The sequence below is a fragment of the Rhinoraja longicauda genome, chromosome 18 (assembly GCF_053455715.1).
Source record: "Rhinoraja longicauda isolate Sanriku21f chromosome 18, sRhiLon1.1, whole genome shotgun sequence".
In the NCBI taxonomy this organism is placed as follows: Eukaryota; Metazoa; Chordata; class Chondrichthyes; order Rajiformes; family Arhynchobatidae; genus Rhinoraja; species Rhinoraja longicauda.
This window is the reverse complement of record NC_135970.1, coordinates 43168732-43192285: the sequence shown is the minus strand read 5'-3', so window position 1 is coordinate 43192285 and position 23554 is coordinate 43168732. Positions and strand designations below refer to the sequence as shown.

Genomic DNA, 23554 nt, shown 5'->3' with positions numbered 1-23554 from the left:
TACTTGTGTACAAGTTCATTGTACTCATGTATAGTATGATTTGTGTAAGAAGGAACTGCAGATATGGGTTTAAACCGAAGATAGACATAAAAAGCTGCAGTAACTCAGTGGGACAGGCAGCATCTCTCGAGAGAAAGAATAGGTGACGTTTCGGGTCAAGACCCAAAGACGTGTCAGAAGAAGGGTCTCGACCCAAAACATCACCCATTCCTTCTCTCCAGAGATGCTGCCTGTCCCGCTGAGTTACTCCAGCTTTTTGTGTCTATCTATAGTATGATTTGGTTGGATAGCAATCAGGATTATTTTTTCCCTTATCTCAGTACAGGGGACAATAACAAACCACTACCGGACCAATTATCTTCTCAGCTCAGTTCTTGCACAGCAGCTGATTGCATGCACGCACTCTCAAACACTCACCACAGATACTGATTGATCGATTGATCGATCGATCGATTGATCGATTGATTGATTGATTGATTGATTGATTGATTGATTGATTGATTGATTGATTGATTGATTGATTGATTGATTGATTGATTGATTGATTGATTGATTGATTGATTGATTGATTGATTGACTGATTGATTGATTGATTGATTGATTGATTGATTGATTGATTGATTGATTGATTGCACGCACTCTCAAACACTCACCAGAGAGACTGGCACAAACTTCTCTAATTACATTCAATGTTTGATTGGTGATGGAGTGCAGATTATAATTGCAGTAAAACAAAGCTGGATTGCTGAGATAACTGTAATACAATATACTTACAAGGCTGCCTGAAGATACAAAAACAGATGTGACAGCTTGTTGGAAGAGCTTAATTGAGAAATCACAATGGAAGTAAGTTTACCATTCCTGCTACTGTCAGGTTAAGACCATTCTCAGTGGGGTACAGATCAGTTGGGTATCTACACTCCATTTACCACTTCTCGTACAGTTCTCCATCACTACACTATGCTTTACACAATCTGAAGGAGGCACCTAACCCAAAACGTTATCTATCCGTTCCCTCCACAGATGCTTCATGACCCGCTGAATTACACCAGCAATTTGTGTTGTGCTCAAGATTCCAGCATCTACAGTTTAGTTTTAGTTTAGAGATGCAGCAGGGAAACAGGCCCTCTAGTCCACCGAGTCCATGCATACCAGTGATCCCCGCACACTCACACTATCCCACACACACTGGGGACAATTTACAATTATACCAAGCCAATTAACCTACAAACATGTATGTCTTTGGAGTGTTGGAGGAAACTGGAGCACCCGGAGAAAACCCACGTAGTTCACGGGGAGAAGGTACAAACTCCGTACAGGCCACGTCAGGATCAAACCCGGGTCTCTGGCGCTGTAAGGAAGCAACTCTATCGCTGTGCACCCTGCTGACCTGGTGTCACTGCTGAAACTCCCACCTCTTCGTCTCACGCAATCTTTCTTTAAACCGCTCCTCAAACATGCATCTTCCAGCACCCTTTGGATGTCTTGGTGTCAAATTCTGATGTGATTACTCCTGTGAAATGCTTTGGGATGTCACACTGCACCAGAGGTGCCCTACAATTGCAAGCTGTCACTGTGTTGCTGTTGACAACAGATGGACTGGAAGCTTCCTGCTGACATTGGAAGAGAATCATTGGGACATTGGGACCTGGAAACATTGAGACTGAGGAACAGGGGAGTTCAAGTCTCTTCAAGACTGAAGGTAAGAACTTAAGAAGGTAGGAGCAGGTGGAGGCCACTCAGACACTCTGACCTGCCCTATCATTCAATATAATCGTCTCTAATCTGCCCCATCACCTCATCTGTGCCAATCACCATAGCCCTGACCTCCGAAGAGGCCTGTTTTCGCGCTGTATCTCTAAAACTAAAACGTATCTCCTGTTCCCTTGGAAAGCAACCATACGTTCCATGATCAGCTTGTACAGTGGAACATGGTGGCCAACAGAGGGGCAGCAGCTGGCAATGAGCGTCGGTGTGTTTGCGGTGGTCGCGAGACCTGGTGTTGGCCGAGGCAGCCGCGGGAAGACCCACAACAACGGGGCGAGCGAGTGGATGGAGTGCACCAGGGCCAGTTACACCGGGCGGCGGTCGAAGGGGTCAAATCATCCCCTTATCTCATTGACCTAGAGCTCCCTGAACACTGGGCCTTAAAGTGAGGACATAACAACTTGCACACCTCCTTGTGCCATGATCGGACTTTTCAAAGACTTGGAAGTTGCAAGATGGCGCCAGGTGATGGCAACTCTTCGAGTGCTGTTCCAAAATCAATTGAGGATCATTTGTGCTCATGCATGCTATGATTTGACAGAAGAGCAGGCAGAACAAGTGTTTTACTGTTTCACTCTACATGTGACAATAGGTCAACTAAACTAAATTAAACCAGACCAGATAGTAAGAAATGTTTCCTCAAGGCTAACACCAATGGGGTAGTTTGAAGGTGAGGAATTAAAAGTTTAGAGAGGATCTAAGAAGGAATTTCTGTTTCACCAAGAGAACAGTTGGATTCTGATACACCCTCTGACCTTTGACAGTCTGCCATGTAGAAAAGGTTTCTTATTATCAAACCTTTTTAATATTACTGAACCTATTGGGACCTCATTGAAACTTACTGAATAGTGAAAGGTCTGGATAGAGCAAATGTGAAGAGGATATTTCCACCAGTGGGAGAGTCTAGGACTAAAGGCCACAGCATCAAAATAAAGGATGCACCTTCACAAAGAAGATGAGGAGGAATTTCTTTAGTCAGAGGGTGGTGAATCTGTGGAATTCATTGCCACAGAAGGCTGTGGAGGCCAAGTCAATGGATTTTTTAAGGCAGAGAATGACAGATTCTTGATTATTACGGGTGTCAGGGGTTATGGGGAGAAGGCAGGAGAATGGGGGTTGAGAGGGAAAGATAGATCAGCCATGATTGAATGGCGGAGTAGACTTGATGGGCCGAATGGCCTAATTCTGCTCCTGGAACTTATGACTTTATGAACTATTTACATTGACGTGGAAGAGAGAAGAATATTTTGGATGTTTAGGTTATTTATTGTCATGTGCACAGAGATACAGTAAGAATCTTGTCCTGCAAGATATCCAGACAAGTCATACTCTAGATGTGCTCTTCTGGATCAGCGTGCAGAATTGCCACATTCTGGTGTCATCTTGCATCTTCCAAGTCACTGAAAAGTCTGATCTTGTTCCAAGAAGATAAGTGATTTCTTATATTCTTACTTTAAGGCCCAGTGTCCTAGTGGCACAGGATGGGTGAAGTCAGGGTGGGTCTAGCCCAGCGCGGTGCCCTCTGCTAGTTCCACCGCTGCTCGATCCGCTCGCTCTCCCTGCTGCAGCAGGGTCTCCACCAAGACCACAACCCATGACCACAACCCATGACCACAACCCATGACCACAACCCATGACCACAACCCATGACCACAACCCATGACCACAACCCATGACCACAACCCATGACCACAACCCATGACCACAACCCATGACCACAACCCATGACCACAACCCATGACCACAACCCATGACCACAACCGTGCCACCTGTCGCCTCCAGCAGCCACCCTCTGCTTCCCCGCATCGCGGTCGCCATGTCCCGCTTCCCCGGCCGAGCACAAAACCTCAGGGCAATTTCTGAAGGCGTGGGAGTAGTAACGACAACGATGGGGGGAGCAGACCCCACTGTGGGAGTAGTAACAACAAAGGTGTGGGAGTAGTAACGACAACGATGGGGAAGAGGACTCCACTGCAACACTAGAGGAGTGTGACAAAGACTCCTTGGATCGCCAAGGAAGGCATGGGCCAATTGCTGAGAAATGGGATTAGTGGATTTAGGCCAGCACGGCCAAGGTGGGCTGAAGGGCCTGTCGCTGCACTGTATGACTTGAAGACTATATTACTTGACCTCACCTCTGTTAAACACCTCCAATGAATGACACATCAGTGCTAATTGATCAATACTGGGAGCAATCTGAAGTCTTGTTCATTGATTTCTCTTCAAGCTTAAATGGTTGTTGTACTCTATTAGTGGCCTCAATAGCAGATGCAGGAAGGTAAATAATTTATGAGTCACTGGAACTGAACAACTGAGTTTTGCTTTTGTATTCCCATTCTCCCACAGGTCACATCCTTATTCAGGGCAACGCCCCATGATGATCCTGCCCTCCACATCCCATGCAGAATGTCGATGAGAATGTACACAAAGTATTGTTCAGTTCAGTTTAGTTTCTTGTCACGTGTACCAAAGTACAGAGAAAAGCTTTTGTTGCGGCTAACCAGTCAGCAGAAAGACAAAACATAATTGCAATCGTGCCATTTACAGTCGATGGATACGTGATAAGGGAATAACGTTTAGTGCATGGCAAAGCCAGCATAGTCCGATCAAGAATAGTCTGAGGGTCTCCAATGAGGTAGATAGTAGTTCAGCACTGCTCTCTGGTTGTGGTAGAATGATTTGGTTGCCTGATAACAGCTGGGGTGAAATTGTCCCTGAATCTGGAGAAGTGCGCTTTCGACACCTATTGTGTGTGCAGTTCATGCAACAGGAAGGATATTGTTAAGGTACAGAGAGTGGAGAAGATTGCCAAGGATGATGGCACAAACGACAGCAGATGGTAGTGCAGCAGTAGAGTTGCTGCCTTACAGTACCAGACCCGAGTTCGATCTTGACTATGGATGCTGCCTGTACGGAGTTTGTACGTTCACCCAGTGACTTGTGTGGGATTTTTCCTGATGCTCTAGTTTCCTCTCACACTCCAAAGACGTACAGGTTTGTAGGTTAATTGGCTTTGATAAAAATTGTAAATTGTCCCTAGCATGTTGGATCGTGCTAGTGCTGCTGGTCATGTGGACTCGGTGGGCCAACGTTTCTCTGCTGTATCTCTAAACAAAAATGCTGGAATCTTGATCAAAACGCAAAGTGATGTAGAACTCAGCAGATCAGTTAGCATCTGTGGTGAGAATGGACAGAAGAAGAGACAAGAGTGTTTCATTCTCATACCGACTGAAAATGGAACAATTAAATTCTTACTTGCAGCAGTTTAGTGAAGTTGTCTAAGGATACAGACAAGCATAGATCAGCTGGAAACTTTGCCATATAATTCTAACCCAGTTAAGAATGAGATATATCCTGGTGATATACCTTGACATCCTTCTTCACAGTCCGCCATAAATGTCTTGGCTGTAAACATAGACGGGTTGGTTAGAAAGTTTGCAGATGACACTGAGCTTGCTGGGGTCATGGACTGTGAAGAAGGCAATGGTGATATATGCTGAGCTACTCCAGTTGTTTGTGTCTATCTTCGTGATATCTATCTATCTAACTATCTATCTATCTATCTATCTATCTATCTATCTATCTATCTATCTATCTATCTATCTATCTATCTATCTATCTATCTATCTATCTATCTATCTATCTATCTATCTATCTATCTATCTATCTGTCTATCTGTCTATCTATCTGTCTATCTATCTGTCTATCTATCTGTCTGTCTGTCTGTCTGTCTGTCTGTCTGTCTGTCTGTCTGTCTGTCTCCATCTCCATCTCCATCTCCATCTCCATCTCCATCTCTATCTATCTCTGTAGATATATACACCATGTTCATGCTCATGGTGTTAGTTACTGTGGGCCAAAGGGCCTGCTCTGGTGCTGTTCCATGCTCCATGTTTCTGTGCTGTCTGCTTTGAACTACCAGTACAGTCCTCCTTTGTTTCCAGTTCAGCTTCCCATTACAAGCATCTGCTATTCCCTGTGAGAGCGGCTGAGTGACCGACCGGTGTTTGTGCAGCCAGAGTGCACCAGGCTGCCCACTTCAGGCTACCCATCCTCATTTGCAGCGAGATCATCACCCAGACGCAGGCAAGAGGAGCTCACAGCTGGGCCTGTGTCTCTTTCCTCTGGGCTCGAAGGGAGAGAGCAAGTGTGAGGTGAAGCCACAAAGCCCAGACCCAATGCACAATGCTAAACTGTTCAGTTTCTCAAAGGAACAATATGCTTGCGTGGGTTTCATCGTAAGGTGTCTTGGTGTCAGTACTGACATCAGTAAACATTTGAACAAGGCTGCCACGCCAAGACAGCCAGGCTGACCTGCATTTACATATTGCCTCTCTTAACTCACAGAAGCCCAAAGTGCTCCAGAAGCATTAATCATTTCGACAGTTGGAGTGTATTCTTTGGTGGGAAAACACAAGTTTGCTCCTGCACCATTGTCAGCCAAAGATAAGCAAGATAAACCTCTGTCATGTCCCCCCTCAACCTCTGATGCCCCAGAGTAAACTTTGTCCAACCTCTCCTTATAGATCATACTTTCTAATCCTGACAGTATCCAGAGGCAGCCTGGTGGGGCAGCCTGGTGGGGCAGCGGTAGAGTTGCTGCCTTATGCCAGCGACGGCCCCATAGCAGGAGTGTCCATGTCGCGGGGCTGGAAACTGGAAGGGTCCTGAGCTCATTCTGTTACATCTATTGTACAAGTGATGGCTCCCACTGATTGTCGCCGGAAGCTTGCGTCCTTTTCAGGATGGACGATGACAGTGATGTAACATTTTAAACATGGATGATGAACACGAAAGAAGAAAAAGTAGAAGCACCAGCAACCTGGGTTCGATCCTGAATACAGGTGCTGTCTGTAAGGAGCTTGTATGTTCTGCGTGACCACGTGGGCTTCCTTCAGGTGCTCCAATTTCCTCCTACATTCCAAAGATGTACAAGTTTGTAGGTTAAAGGTGGACACAAAATGCTGGAGTATCTCAGCGGGCCAGGCAGCATCTCTGGAGAGAAGGAATGGGTGACGTTTCGGGTCGAGACCCTTCAGACGTCATTCATTCCTTCTCTCCAGTCTGCTGCCTATCCTGCTGAGTTACTCCAGCACTTTGTGTCTTCCTTTGATTTAAACCAGCATCTGCAGTTCTTTCCTACACAAGTTTGTAGGTTAATTAGCTTTGGTTAAAAAAAAATTGTAAAATTAGCCCTAGTGTGTAGGAACGTACTAGTGTGCGGGGAACGCTGGTCGGCGTGGACCTGGTGGGCCGAAGGGCCTGTTTCCGTGCTGTATCTTAAGTCTAAAGCATTCTGAACCTCTTCTGCACCCTCTCCAAAGCCTCCACATTCTTCCCTTAATAGGGCGACCAGAACTGCACACAAAAGATGACTAGAATATTAAAAAGTAGAGTAAATTATAGATTATGGAGAACATGGATAGGTGACGTTTCACAGCGTGCTGGAGTAACTCAGCAGGTCAGGCAGCATCTGTGGAAAACATGGATAGGTGACGTTTCACAGAGCGCTGGAGTAACTCAGTGGGTCAGGCAGCATCTGTGGAGAACATGGATAGGTGACGTTTCACAGAGTGCTGGAGTAACTCAACGGGTCAGGCAGCATCCCCAGAGAGCACCCCAGAGGGTGATGTTTTGGGTCAGGACCCTTCTTCAGGTGAGATTATATTTAGAAGATAGACACAAAATGCTGGAGTAACTCAGAGGGTCAGGCAGCATCCCTGGAGAGCATGGGTAAGTGATGTTTCGGGTCAGGGCCCTTCCTCTGACGAGATTATATTTGGGTCAGGAATAAATATGGGCCATAATTCTGAACTAAACTATCCTGCTCCATCTATGAGATCATCTGGACATATCTGAAACTAGCCATGAGCCCTGGATTTAACATTCTTTGCAAACATGGAACGTCTGACCTTGAAGTACTTCCATCAAGGCTGGTAGAAAGAGACTGAGCGTGTCTAAGATGTCTGAGTCTGATTAACATAATTACATTCGTCTTAGGCAAGTGCATTTGATGTTATCAATTAAAGTCCAGTTCTGGAGGATATCTTTCAGAAGGGTCATCACTTCTCATTGAATGGTGGCCATTTAACAATCACCCAAACCTTCAAGTAACAAGGGCCGTGAAAGTTACCTCTGACAGTATCCTCTCTATCATAGAGTCATACTATGGGGAAACAGGCTCTTTGACCCAACTGACCAAGATGCCCCATCCAAGCTAGTCCCATTTGCCCACGATTCATCATATCCTTCTCAACCTTTTCTATCCATGTATCTGTCCAAATGTCTATTTACTTTAGACTTTAGCGGTACAGCATGAAAGTAGGCCCTTCGGCCCACCGAATCCTTGGCAACCAGCGGTCACCCCATGCACTCTATTTGACATGCTAGGAGTGTTTGGAGTCATTGGAATGTGGAAGAAAAGGGCCGAATGGCCTACTCCTGCACCTATTGTCTATTGTCTAAAACCGGAGCTCCCGGAGAAAACCCATGCAGTCACAGGAAGAACGTAGATACTCCATACAAGCTGGAACTGTAGTCAGGATCGAACCCTTGTCTCCGGCACTTTAAAATAGCAACTCCACCGCCACATTACTGCACTGCCCATCGCCACAGTGCTGCTGTCTATTAAATGTTGTTGTTGTATCTACCTCAGCTACTTCCTCTGGCAGCTTGTTCCGTCTACTCAGCACTCTTGTGTGAAATAGTCTGCCCTTAAGTCCTTATTAAAACTTTCCCCGCTCACTTTAAAGCTATTCCCTCTCGTTCTTGATTTCCTTACCCATGGAAAAGACTATGTGCATACGCTTCAAGGAATAAAGTCCTAGCCTGCCCAGCCTCTCTCTGTAGCTCAGGATCTTGAGTCTTGGCAACATCCTCGTAAATGTTCTCTGCATCCTTTCTTTCTTCATGGCATCCTTCCGATAGCGGGGTGATCAAAACTGGACACAATGCTCCAAGTGTGGCCTCATCAACATTGTGCAACTGTAACATAATGTCCCAAGTCCTGTGTGTAGGAAGGAACAGCAGATGCTGGTTGACACTGAGGATAGAGATGGGTCTTGACCCCAAACATCACCTATTTCCTTTCTCCAGAGGTGCTACCTGACCCGCTGAGTTACTCCAGTATTTTGTGTCTATCCTAAGTCTTGTTGTTGAATGGCCCTAGAATTCACTGTCCACAAGTCACGAAGCTGAGATAGCCAGACAAGTAAAATGGTAACCACCGAAGCTGGTTTAAAGCACCAAAGCTTACATGTGTAAACACAGTCAAATATTCCGAGATATTGGAGCAAAATGGTCAGAGAAGTAGGTTTTAAGAAGATCCTTTAAGAAAGTGAAGAGGTTTAGAGAAAGGATTTCAGAACCTGGAGTCTAGGTAATTTTATAAACCTCTATAAGATCGCCCCTCAGTCCCCTTCACTTCAGTGAAAACAGTCCCAGATTGTCCACTCTCCTTATAACTGATTTCAGGTTTTTTTTACATGGCCTCATGTTAGTGGTAGAGCAACTCAGTCTTGAACAAAGGCTCTTCTGCCTAACGAGTCCATGCTAACCATCGATCACCAATTCACACCAGTTCTATGTTATCCCATACAGACTGAGGGCAATTTACAGTAGGCAATAAACCCACAAACCTTTGGGATGCAAACCTACAAACAGGTCTTTGGGATGTGTGGAGGAAACCAGAGCACCCAGAGGAAACCCATGTGGTCATAAGGAAATGTGCAAACTCCACACGGACAGCACCCGAGGGCAGAATCAAACCCAGTTCTCTAGCTCTGTGAGACAGCATCTCTTCTAGTTGGGTCACTGTGCTGCCTGCAATTCAGTGATGAACAGGAAACCAGAGTTTAAGAGCGTAGATGTATCAGAAGGTTGCAGAGTTGGAGGTGATTACAGAGATAGGCTAAATGGCTGAGGGCTTTCTGAATGAAATCACAAGGCTAGACAGCTTACAGTGATTCGACATCTTCAGTCACACTCCATTGATTTAATAGCCTGCGATTCTTGATGTTGTTTTCTCCAGTGGTCTTCTGTAACAGCAGCACAACAAATGCACTGTAGATTTCTCTCACATATGGCGAATAAGGGGATGAGTTTGAGCTCCATATTATCAGGGGATTACAGACAAGAATCTGGAAAATAGGTCAGGGCTGGGCTGACGCGATTTTTTTTGTGCTAAATTTGCACTTTCTGCTGCTGACTTCCCAGGGATTTGACTTTCAATGTGAAGATAACAAGTGAATACGTAATGTGCTCTTCTTAAGCACGCTTGATTCAAAAGCAGGTTAATGTGTCTCTGAAAGAAACTTTCACAAGTGCCTGCTACAGTTTTACACCAGTAAAAATAAATATGGTGGCTTGATTTAAGCGTGCTCTTCTGATGATTTATTCTAGCATTTCTGCTCTTTCATAAATACACCGATCTGGCATGCATTGGATTGTAGGAGTATGATGGATGACTTCATTTTTGATTTTTTTAAAGATAGACACAAAGTGCTGGTGTAACTCAGTGGAGTAAAAGGGTGGGTGATGTTTGGGATCGGGACCCTTCTTCAGACTCAGATTATTTTAACATCTCTCCATAGAGTCGTCATACAGCATGGATACTGGCCATTCGGCCCAACTCATCCATATTGACTATGATGCCTATCTAAGCTATGAAACCTGCAAACTGCCCCCTTGATCCAGCCCCCACTGCCCTTCTGAAGGATGTCATTGCAATAGCCGGTCCCAGCATCCTCTCTATTATCAACAGTTCTCTGGCCACTGGCACTGTTCCAACCAGTTTCAAGCACGCGGTGGTCCAGCCCCTACTGAAAAAACCTAACCTAGACCCCACCTTGCCTAGCAACTACAGACCCATTTCCAAACTGCCATTCCTGTCAAAAGTCCTTGAAAAGGCAATCTTAAACCAATTAGTGCCCTACCTGCACCAAAACACCATCCTGGAAAGTTTCCAGTCAGGTTTCAGAGCCCACCACAGCACAGAGTCTGCCTTGTTGAAGGTACACAACGACCTGCTTCTCGCCATCGACACCGGCGACTGTGCAATCCTGCTCCTTCTCGACCTCAGCGCAGCATTCGATACAGTGGACCACACCATCCTTATTGACCGTCTCCGGTACGCGGTTGGCATTGATGGCACTGCCCTGAGCTGGTTCGCTTCGTACCTCAAAGATAGGAGTTTCGCCATCAACATAGGCAGTTATTCCTCTGCTCCAGCTAGCCTATCCTGCGGAGTTCCACAAGGCTCCATCCTAGGCCCCATTCTCTTCTCTCTATACATGCTCCCCCTTGGCCAAATCATTCAAAGGCACGGCATTTCTTTCCACTGCTATGCCGATGACACTCAGCTTTACCTCCCCCTGAAACCCAACAACCAGTCAAATTTAAACAGCCTCTCACACTGCCTTGAGGACATAAAATGTTGGATGGCACAGAACTTCCTCCAATTAAATGAGAGCAAGTCTGAGGTCATCCTATTTGGCCCCCCCGACTCCATCAAATTGATAACAGGCAGTCTTGGAAGCCTATCCTGCCTAGTCAAACCGCATGTCAAAAACCTCGGCATGATATTTGACTCTGCATTAAAATTTGATAAGCAAGTCAACGCTGTGGTAAAAGCCAGCTTCTTCCAACTTCGAACCATAACTAAAATCAAACCTTTCCTCCAATTCGACGACACAGAAAAAATCATTCACGCTTTCATTTCCTCCCGCCTAGACTACTGCAACTCCCTATACACTGGGATCAGCCAATCTTCCCTGTCCCGCCTGCAACTGGTCCAAAACGCCGCAGCGAGACTCCTGACGGGTACCCGTAAAAGGGACAACATCACCCCGATTCTGGCCTCTCTCCACTGGCTCCCTGTACGGTACAGAATCAACTTCAAGCTCCTCCTATTCACGTATAAAGCCCTAAATGGACACTCCCCCCCCACATCAAAAATCTTCTAACCCCCCTCTCTAACTCCAGGTCCCTCAGATCGGCCGACTTGGGGCTATTCACTATCCCGCGGTCTAGGCTTAAACTCAGGGGTGACCGCGCTTTTGCGGTTGCAGCTCCTAGACTGTGGAACAGCATCCCTCTCCCCATCAGAACTGCCCCCTCCATCGACTCCTTTAAGTCCAGGCTCAAAACATATTTCTACTCCCTAGCGTTTGAGGCTCATTGAGGAGGCGCTGTGAACTGTTTGCGTGCTACTGTATGTTTTCATTTTTTTTCTATTGGAACCTAATCAAATGTACAGCACTTTGGTCAACGTGGGTTGTTTTTAAATGTGCTATACAAATAAAATTGACTTGACTTGACTTGACTAAGCTAATCCCATGTGCTTGCGTTTGGTCCATATTCCACTTTACCTTTCCTGCCCATATACCCATCCAAATGTCCTTTACGTGGTGTAATTTTGACATCTTCTATCACTTTCTCTGGCAAATGATTCTATGTACACTCCACTCTCTATGCAGTAACCTTAGCCCTCAATTCTGTCTCCCCTTCTCACTTTCAACATACAGTCTCTAATTTTAGACTCCACTGGAAACCTGTTCCAGCCGACCCAATTTATTCTTCTAACTCGTGCCACCCAGTCCTGGTAACGTGGTTGTGAATCTCTTCTGCACATTTTTCAGTTAAATGACAGCAGCGAGGCGAGTACAGCGGTGAGGGGTGAGGGGGAGAGCTAAATCTAACTCCCTGTTGAAAACACGTCTTGAAAACACGGCTTGAAAACACAGCAACACCAACACCAATACCAACACCAACACCAACACCAATACCAACACCAATACCAACACCAACACCAACACCAACACCAATACCAATACCAATACCAACACCAACACCAACACCAACACCAACACCAACACCAACACCAATACCAACACCAATACCGATACCGATACCGATATCAACACCAATACCGATACCAATACTAATACCAACACCAACACCAATACCAATACCAATACCAATACCAACACCAACACCAACACCAATACCAACACCAACACCAATACCAATACCAACACCAACACCAATACCAACACCAACACCAACACCAACACCGATACCGACACCAACACCAACACCAATACCGATACTGATATCAATACCAATACCGATACCGATACCGATATCAATACCAATATCAGTGTAGGACACACTATATTGTATGTGTAGAGCCAGCATAGAATACTGGGCTAATTGGCCCCTTCTGTGCTCTTTCTGTGCTCTTGTGATATTGGAAAGACGATTGCACAGATACTGTGCTTCAGTGTCCATGCGTTTGGGTGAGGCCTCATGGAGCAGAATTCAAACTGATTGGAGACACAAGGAACTGCAGTTGCTGAAATCTTGAGGAAAAAAAACCAAACTGCTGGAGGAACTGAATGGGTCAGGTATCATCTGTGGGGCGAAATGAAAGGACGACATTTCAGGTTGGGACCCTTCTTCAGTCTGAAATATCATCTATCCAGTTCCCTCCGCAGATACTGCCTGACCTACTGAGTTCCTCCAGACATTTGTTTTGCTCAATATCTACAGGTTGTCTCAACACAGTCATCACCTGAGAAATCGCTTAGCATTGATCAGACACAAGAACTTCTAAACTCCCTGTAGTTACTCCTCTAAATCACACAGCCTCCTATGCTCTACCTCAAGCCTGTAAGCCCAGGTAACATTGTGGTGAATCTCTTCTGCACCCTTTCCAACTTAGTGACATCCGTCCTATAGCTGGGTGACCAGAACTGGACATAATACTCCGTGTGGTCTACACCAAGGACTTGTACAGCTGCATCATGATGTGCAAGTCATTGGTGGGACCACACATGATCAACCAGGTTGCTGTAGGTCTGGAGTGGTACTTAGGCTACATGACCGCCTGAGGCTCGACAGATAACTCCTGTGTGGTTCTTAGTCAAGCTGAAGCCCTCAAGCCAACTTACGACTGATGAGAGAAACCGATGGCTCGAGTGAGCGCCTTGCTTGGCGGTGGAACTTCTCACTTACCGAGGTGACATGTAGAATGTCCCTCCAAAGCATCGTCTCCCGGGGAAAGTCGGCCAGGTCGAGGAAATTGTCAACGGCCACTTGGCCGATCACATCGTGGCGTGAAAACCTGTCAAAATCGTACACGCTGAAGTGAAGCTTGCGGCTGGACAGCTCGTTGTAAGGGACGGGGAAGAGGAAGGCTTCGTTGAAGACGGGGTTGAGGGTTTTGCGATGGACCTTAGTCTGGTGTTTCGTTTTGCGGTCGGGCAACAAGTATATCTTCACATAAGGGTCAGAGGTGCCGGAGAAGTCCTTGGCCGGCAGGTTGACAGCTTTGTGGACTTTGACTATCAGCTGTTCCAAGTCACAATCGTACTTCAACACAAAGTTAAGTTTGCCACAGGTCTGGCTGCTCCTACGGCCATCATCAGTGTCCACAGACCTCTGTTTGTACAACTCGGGTTTAATCCGCCCAATGTCCATTGGCTTCTCCTGCCTTTGGAACTGTTGTATCTCAAAGTCCGGGTTGGAAACATTTAGTTGCCTTCGGATAGAGTTATGCCTGAAACCACAGAACAGCATCTGTCAGTCGGAATTGGGGAACAAGGACTGAGTCATTTTAACAGATAGTTCTACTATAGTATGTTCCTAAGAAACCTTAAAAAGAAGGATTGGGTTATAAAAACAATTAGTTGAGTTTAGTTAAGTTTAGACATACAGCTGTTTGGCCCACCGAGTCCGTACCGACTAGCGATTACTGCATACTAGCACTATCCCACACACACAAGGGACAATTTCTAATTTTTACTGAAGCCAATTAACCTACAAACCTGTACATCTTTGGAGTGTGGGAGAAAACCGGAGCACCCGGGGAAAAGCCATACGGTCACAGGGAGAATGTATAAACTCCGAACAGACAGCACCCATAGTCAGGATCGATCCCAGGTCTCTGGTGCTGTAAGGCAGCAACTCTACCGCTGTGCCTCCATGCTTGCCGTTTCAATGGGAAACAGGGAACAGTACAGCACAGGAAAAGGCCCTTCAACCCATAATGTCCTTGTCGAATATGATTCAAAGATAAACTAACCTGCTCTGCCTACACGTTCCATATTTCTCCATTTCCTACATCACTATGAGCCTATCCAAAAGTCTCGTAAATACCACTAATGTATCTGCCTCCTGGCACAATGTTCCAGGCACCCATCACACTGTGTAAAGAACTTACCTCTCACATTCCCTTTAAACTTTGCACCTCTTATCTTAAAGCTATGCCCTCTAGTCTATGACACTTCCACTCGAGGAATAAGGTCCTGACTCTCTACCCTATCTGTGTCTTCCATCATTTTATATACTTCTATCAGGTTCCCTTTCATCCTCTGACGCTCCAGGGAAAATGATCCCATTTTGCCCAACATCCAAATGCTGCCTAACCAAAGTCCTATAAAGCTTCAATATGATATCCTGACAAACTCAATGCCCATGAAAGGAGGCCCACCACATGCCTTCCTTACCAATCTATCTACTTGTGTTGCCTCTTTCAAGGGGTGATGGACCTGGATCCCTCTGCACATCAATACAGTTAAGGGTCTTGCTGCAAATTGTACACTTCCCCTTTTATTTGAACTCTGGAAGTGCAATTTTGTTAAAACTTATACATTTATTACTACAAGTTAAGAATTACTAACAATTACATGTTACATTGTTCAAGAGTATCATTGCACAAGTGTCAGGAGAAGCAATCGATTGTCAATTTCAATGATCTCCCACAGTAATCCTGACAGACTGTTTGTCAGTCAATTGTGTCTGGTTACTGCAGGGAAAGAGAGTCAAACTGTAGGGAATCATTGAGTCAAACTGTAGGGAAACAGGCCCTTTGGCCCAATCCGTCCAAGATGTCCTGTCTAAATAATCCCATTTGCAGTAATCCACCCATCTCCCACTCAGTCTTTTCCATCCATGTACGTCTCCATGGTTACATGGAAACAGTTTTTCTTTCAATACTGATTTTTTTTCCCCTAAACTGCTTTTTTTCCTGCTTGTCAATTTCCAAACTAACTTTAAAGTAATTCTCTAGTTTCTGATCAAAATCACATTACAAATAGTATTCCCTGATTCATCAATCACATTACATCCAATTAGAATCATGGAAAATTAGAATCATATAACAGAACTACCTGCACCTCTTACTTAATCTCATAGAGTCAGAGACATACAGCCTGGAAACAGGCCCTTCAGCCCAACTTGCTCAGACCAACCTACATGTCCATCTACACTGTTGCCACCTGCCTGTGTCTGGGCTATATCCTTCTAAACCTGTCCTATCCATGCACCTGCCTAAATGTTTCTTAAAGGTTGCGATAGTAAACTTCAATAGTAAATTTTAATTTGGATAGAATCAATGGCTGCAGAATTGTGATTTGGGGGAGGCTGGGCTGGGTGTTGAGACTGAGGGGAGGTGGCAGTTTTGTAGATAAGCTGCTTCACAGATCAAGAGATGGAGGTTCGATCCTGACCTCTGCTTGCATGTTTCATTCTGGCCACTATCTTTAATCGGACTTTACTGCACGTTATCTTGCACTAAACGTTAGTCCCTTTATCATGCATCTGTACTCTATGGATGGCTTGATTGTTGTACAGTCTGCTCACTATTTATTTTTTAATTTAGAAATACAGGACGGAAACAGGCCCTTCGGCCCACTGAGTCCGCATCGACCAGCGATCCCAACACACCTACATTATCCTACACACACGAGGGACATTTTTTCCAAGCCAATTAACCTACAAACCTGTATGGAGTGTGGGAGGAAACCGAAGATCTCAGAGAAAACCCAGGCAGGTCACGGGGAGAAGGTACAAACTCCATATAGACAAGCAGCTCTAGTCAGGACCAAACCCGCAGTAAGATAGTAGATGTACCAATGTGCCACCGAGACGCCTCTGGTAATCGGACTCTACTGGACTTTATCTTGCACTAAATGTTATTCCCTTTGTAGTGTATCTGTACACTGTGGACGGCTCGATTGTAATCGTATAGTCTTTCCGCTGTCAGTCTGCTTGTAACAAAGCTTTACCAGTTAGCATGGAACAAGGCTTATCACTGTACCTCAGTGCATGTGACAATAAACTAAACTAACGTTTCTCACTGACCTTGTGGAGGACGTGGGTTCTGTGACCTGCCGGTGTATCCGCACGTTGCGGGCGCAGTTCTCCTTGTTCTGCACGTCCACGGGGATATCGGGGGAGGTGTGGCTGATCTTCATGGCTGACTCTGGATAGGCCGCAGGTTCCGTGGTGAAGTCCTCGCTGTAGCCGTGCCCATCGGTCCCGTTATCCGTGTAGTGTTGCTGCTCCTGCTGGCTCTCCTTGTGGTTGGACGATTCGCCTCGCTCACGCCACGGCAGCCAGCACAGCTTCCAGGAGACAAAGAGCGAGACGCCAAAGAGCGCCAGGCCACAGGCGGTCACCACCAGTGACAGGAGACTAATGGAGATGTCTGCAACAATGAGGAAGAACCCCTCTCTTAGAACCAGCACTCAATGCATATCATCCACCATTACAACAGCAGAGGAAGACATACAGCCCTTCGCAGTCCCAGAGCTGCCCAGCATGGAAATAGGGCCATCAGCCCACCTTGCCCATGCTCCCCAAGCTGGCATACTGGCTTAGTCAACATGGGTTGCCTATAATTGGCCCATTGCCCTCAGCACACACTTATGAGTGACACGGTGGTGCAGCGGTAGAGTTACTGACTTACAGCGGTAGAGTTTCTGCCTTACAGTGGCAGAATTGCTGCCTTACATCGGCAGAAACCCCGTTTTAATCCTGACTATGGGTGCTGTCTGTGTAGAGTTTGTACGTTCTCTCTGTGACCCACGTGGGTTTTCTCCGAGATTCTCCGGTTCCCTCCCTCATTCAATGGACGCGCAGGTTTGTAGGTTAATTGACTTCTGTAAATTATCCCTAATATGTAGGATAGAATTAGTGAAAGCTGGTTGTTCAGATGATTGATTCTTCAGATGGTGGCTTTGTCACGTGAGGAGAGACTGGGACTATTACCTTGAGCTTGAAAAAATGAGAAATAAATGCATTGAAATGTTTAAAATTCTAATTTGTGCAGCGCAGTCTTTTCCCCAGGTTTGGTGGGAATCTAAAGTTAGGGAGCACAGATTTAAGGTGAGAGGAGAAAGGAATAAAAGGGACTTGAAGGGCAACTTCCTCACATAAAGGGTGTTGGATAAAATGGGACAAGTGACGAGAGAAGTCATTGAGACAGGTTTAATAATAAATGTTCTATGTTTCTATGGATAGGCACATGGCTAGGAGAGGTTTGGACAGGTACAACCCAAATATGGTCAGCTGCGGAAGGTTCCGGAAGGCCAGGGAACACGGACTGAAGAGGGCCAGACAAGGAGAGGGACATCGGTTTGCGGGATTACCAGGGTGGAGTGGGACGATGGGGCCTTTGTGGCCAGCTACAGCTGGGACTGTAAAATGGAGCCAAAATGGTGCCTCTTGCATATGGATTCAGCGGGCGGTTCTGTACATTCTGAATATAACGAGTTATACAGACAGTGAAACTCATCAAAATGGCAGTGAAACTTGTACGACAGCTAGGGTGGGGGAGTAGTGTTGCCAACTTCCTCACTCCCAAATACGGGACAAGGTGACCTCGCGCCCCGCGCCCCACGTGACCTCACCCAGCCAGCCACGTGCTCCCGCTCCACCAATGGCGGCCGCCCGGGCCGGGAGGCGGGTTGCTACGCAACCTCCGATAGGCGGCGCCCGGGCCTCCGGACCTACACTGTCCGTGACTACAGCTGCCCCCGGGCCTACAGAGTCTGGGCCTACAGTGTCTGGGCCTACAGTGCCGTCTGGGCCTACAGAGTCTGGGCCTACAGCTGCCCGACCGGGCCTATAGAGTCTGGGCCTACAGTGTCTGGGCCTACAGCTGCCATGGGCCTACAGTGTCTGGGCCAACAGCTGCCCGACCGGGCCTATAGAGTCTGGGCCTACAGTGCCGCCCGGGCCTACAGAGTCTGGGCCTACAGTGCCGTCCGGGCCTACAGTGCCTGGGCCTACAGTGCCGTCCGGGCCTACAGTGTCTGGGCCTACAGCTGCCCCCGGACCTACAGTGTCTGGGCCTACAGCTGCCCCCGGGCCTACAGTATTATAAGAAAATAACTGCAGATGCTGGTACAAATCGATTTATTCACAAAATGCTGGAGTAACTCAGCAGGTCAGGCAGCATCGGTCCCGTACGGGACAAACCACTTTAGCCCAAAATACGGGATGTCCCGGCAACCCTATGGGGGAGGGACGGAGAGAGAGGGGAAGCGAAGGTTACTTGAAGTTAGAGAAATCAATATCATGCCACTGGGTTGTAAGCTGCCCAAGTGAAATAGAGGTGCTGTTCCTCCATTTTGTGTGTCGTCCCACACTGACAGTGGTGGAGGCCCAGAACAGAAAGGTCAGTGTGGGAATGAGATTAGCACATTCAACTGGGAGATTGTGCTTATGTACAGTATGGGGATAGTCTTGTACAGTATGGGGATAGTCTTGTACAGTATGGGGGTAGTCTTGTACAGTGTGGGGATAGTCTTGTACAGTATGGGGATAGTCTTGTACAGTATGGGGGTAGTCTTGTACAGTGTGGGGATAGTCTTGTACAGTATGGGGATAGTCTTGTACAGTATGGGGGTAGTCTTGTACAGTATGGGGGTAGTCTTGTACAGTGTGGGGGTAGTCTTGTACAGTATGGGGGTAGTCTTGTACAGTATGGGGGTAGTCTTGTACAGTATGGGGGTAGTCTTGTACAGTATGGGGGTAGTCTTGTACAGTATGGGGGTAGTCTTGTACAGTGTGGGGATAGTCTTGTACAGTATGGGGGTAGTCTTGTACAGTATGGGGATAGTCTTGTACAGTGTGGGGATAGTCTTGTACAGTATGGGGGTAGTCTTGCTGAGATGCATGCAGAAAATGTATTTCGCTCTACCTGGCACACATGACAAGAAAGAAACCATTGAAGTGGGACTTGTTGGGTTAACCAACTGGGTTAGCATGGATGAGTTGAGCCAAAGGGCCTGTGGCCATGTTGTATAGCCCTTCCACTCTATGATTCTATGTGGCTGGTCCCGTTAAGTTTCTAACCACCGATGACCCCAGGATACTGATGGAAATAAAACTAAATGAGAATGTGATTTCAAGTTTCAAATCTATTGTTTCCTTTTGAACAAATTTCTTAAATACGACACTGCCAAGACTATAATCGATTCTTAAGGTCTAGAGTGATTTCTCGAGTTTCAGCAATAAATCATTTATGAAATACACATTATAATGAGACCTGGTCCATGATATGAATTTCACAACTGGGCAGATTTGATAACGTATGATAGAATTATAGCTGTGGTCTAATTGCAGGTATGAGGCTTTAAATTGCATCTCATCAACCCTCTGCACACATTTTCACCGTCCATTAAGTATTCTTTGCATAATGTTGTTTGGAAAGGACTAGGATTTGCAACACAAAAAACAGGCAATTAGGCCCAACCAAATGAGTTGGGGAATGAGAGGGAAACCGGCCCTGCCTCATCCCCGGAGTTGAGGAGCCACCGTGAATGCGGGTAGCGTGGTACCCACAGGGCCGCGTGGTAGAAGCACGCCACGGAACTGGGAGAGAGCCCGCACGGAGTGGGTCCGAGCCTCCCGATCATCACCGAAGACCGGGAACCGGAAGGAGGAGAGAGTCGGTGACACTGGCCGACACTGGACAAAGGGCCAAAGGGCCGACACTGGACAAAGGGTCGTGAGGAGGACCGGGGGGGGGGGGGGGAGAGTCCTAACCTGCTGTGCCTTCAAGGTCAGCCGTGGGAACCCCTCCCCCACCCCCCGGGGCACGAAGGCTAAAGGCCTGGCAAGGATTGAAGGACGGCTCGCTGGCGATCCTAATGAACTCAAACAAAATCTGTGGAATTCTCTACCTCAGAAGGCATTGGAGGCCAATTCTCTGAATGCATTCAAGAGAGAACTAGATAGAGCTCTGAAGGATAGCGGAGTCAGGGGTTATGGGGAGAAGGCAGGAACGGGGTACAGATTGTCATGGCCTCTAAGGGCCTCTATAGCCAGCTGCAGCTTGGACTGTGTAAGATGCTGCCTAAATCTGCCACCTATTTCATATGGACTTATTGGGCTGTTTCCATGCATGGGGTACTTAATCGGGGATTGTCTTCATGTGCAGCAATAATCTCACTGATCTATAAGCAACAAAATGTGTTTCACTGTTGCTTCGTGCAAGTGGCAATAAAAGAACCATTGATCCATTGAGGCAATTGGTACATGTTACGGCTAATGCTCCACTTTTTCCTTTTGCCACTGGCTTACCTCAGTTAATTAGTACAGTTCTCCTTTCCTGCCCTAGTCTGCTTCTCCTGAAGACATATAAGCCAATATTTAGTTTAGTTTAGAGATACAGTGCAAAAACAGGCCCTTTGGCCCACCGAGTCCGCGCCGACCAGCAATCCACACAAACCAACATTACCCTACACACATTAGGGACAATTTACAATTTTACCAAACCAATTAACCTGCAAACCTGCACGCCTTTGGAGTGTGGGGGGAAACTGGTGATCTCAGAGAAACCCCACCCAGGTTGTAGCGGTAGAGTGGGTGCCTCGCAATGCCAGATGCCCGGGTTCGATCCTGACTATGGGTGATGTCTGTGTGGAATATGTATGTTCTCCCTGTGACTGTGGGGGATTTCTCAGCTTCCTCCCACATCCCAAAGATGTGCAGGTTTGTCGGCTAATGTAAATTGTAGGATGAAACTAGTATGAATGGGTGGTAGCTGGTCCGTGTGGACTCTGTGGGCCCATGGGCCTGATTCCATACTGTATCTCTAAACTAGAGTTTCATGAAGCCCACTCTTCAATTCCTTTTCAAAGGATGGTTTGGGATGAACACAAATGCCATCCTTGATAATGAACAATATCGGGAGAATTATGCCAACATATTGAGCAAGACAAAAAGCTCCAGGTTCTAGGCCGACATTTAAACCTTGTGTCCCTAACCATGACCAATACTTCACTGGAGACTTGAAGTGTTTCATTAACAGAGCTACTGTCAGTCTGGTGAGAAGATTATTAAGGGATTGGACAGGCGAGATGCAGGAAACATGTTCCAATGTTGGGGGAGTCCAGAACCAGGTGCAACGGTTTAAGCCATTTAGAACTGAGATGAGGAAAAACTTTTTCACGCAGAGTGGTGTGAATTTGTGGAATTCTCTGCCTCAGAAGGCAGTGGAGGGTGATTCACTGGATGCGTTCAAAAGAGAGTAAGATAGAGCTCTTAGGGGTAGTGGAATCAAGGGGTATGGGGAGAAGGCAGGAACGGGGTACTGATTGTGGATGATCAGCCATGATCACATTGAATGGAAGTGCTGGCTCGAAGGGCCTAATGGCCTCCTCCTGCACCTATTTCTCAATGTAAGACGCAGTGTCTTGACCGGAAACATCAACTATCCATCTGCCTTCACAGATGCTGCCTGATTCCGGTTGCCAAACACTTAAACTCTCATTCCCATTCCCACACTGACCTTTCTGTTCTGTGCCCCTCCACTGTCAGAGTGAGACCACACGCAAAATATATAGTTACAGCACTTCATATTTCGCTTGGGCAGCTTACACCCCAGCGGGATGATATTGATTTCTCTAATTTTATGTAACCCTTGCATTCCCTCTGTCTCTGTCTTTCCCCCACCCTAGTCATCATACTAGTTTCACTGTCGCTCCGTTGAGTTCCACTGTCTGTATAACTTGTTTTCACCTTTCCCACAGCCAACAATGGACCCTTGTGGGCCCCACCTTTCCTTGCTTATCGTTGCTTTTTGCTTCTTTCATTCATTTGTTCTGTGTACCGTCCATATCTCTCAATTTCCTTTCCTATGACTCTCAGTCTGAAGAAGGGTCTCGATCCAAAACGTCACCTATTCCTTCTCTCCAGAGATGCTGCCTGACCCACCGCCGAGTCCCTCCAGCTTTTTGTGTCTGTCTGCTGCCTGATCCGATGGATTGCCTTAACGGTCTGATTTTTGCTCCAGATTTCAGCGTCTGCAGTCTCTTGTGTCTCCAGGTGAGAGCCCATCTCGTCCTCAGACTATCTCGGTAGCTGAAGGATTTCCTCAAGTACACCACTGAGGCAATACAGATTCATGAATGAATCATCTCATCACCACAATCTTGCTGTGTATAAAATGGCTTCTTGCTTGCACATAACAAATAATTCATTCTTCACAGATCATCTCTTCAGAGATGGGAAATTAATGATGTAAGCTCTTATGTTTTGGTTCCAACGCCGTAGAATGCTAAGTACAACTTCGGCAAATTCTAATAATGTCCGTGTTTAAATATTTATCTTACATAATTTTCAAAATAAAGTCTGATTTTGACTCAAAGAGTCATCATTCAGCAAGGATACAGGCCCTTTGGCCCAAATCATCCCTGCTGACCAAGAAAGACAATGTCTACTGCCTTGCCCTTGCCAACTTTCTTGGTTACTTCTTCAAAAACTCAAATCAATTTGTAAGACATGATTTTCCATTTGCAATACCATGCTGACTATCCCTGCTCAGCTGTCTATCCAAATGCACATATATCTTATCCCTCCAAATCCTCCCCAGTCCCACAGACATTAGGCTCACTTGTTTATGGTTCCCATGCTATTCCTTGCAGCCCTTCTTGAATAAAAGTACAATTTTTGCCACCTTCCAGTCATCTGTCACTTCACCTCAGTCTGACGA

At 46.4% G+C, this 23554-nt stretch overlaps 1 protein-coding gene across 1 annotated transcript in view; it reads right to left on the bottom strand.

Annotated features, from left to right (window-relative positions):
- LOC144602152 (synaptotagmin-9-like) overlaps nucleotides 1-23554 on the bottom strand; it is a 73394-nt gene that overhangs the window by 23617 nt on the left and 26223 nt on the right. The window contains 2 exon segments of the mRNA XM_078414887.1: nucleotides 13783-14326; nucleotides 16912-17257. Coding sequence (XP_078271013.1) covers nucleotides 13783-14326; nucleotides 16912-17257 — 890 coding nt within the window.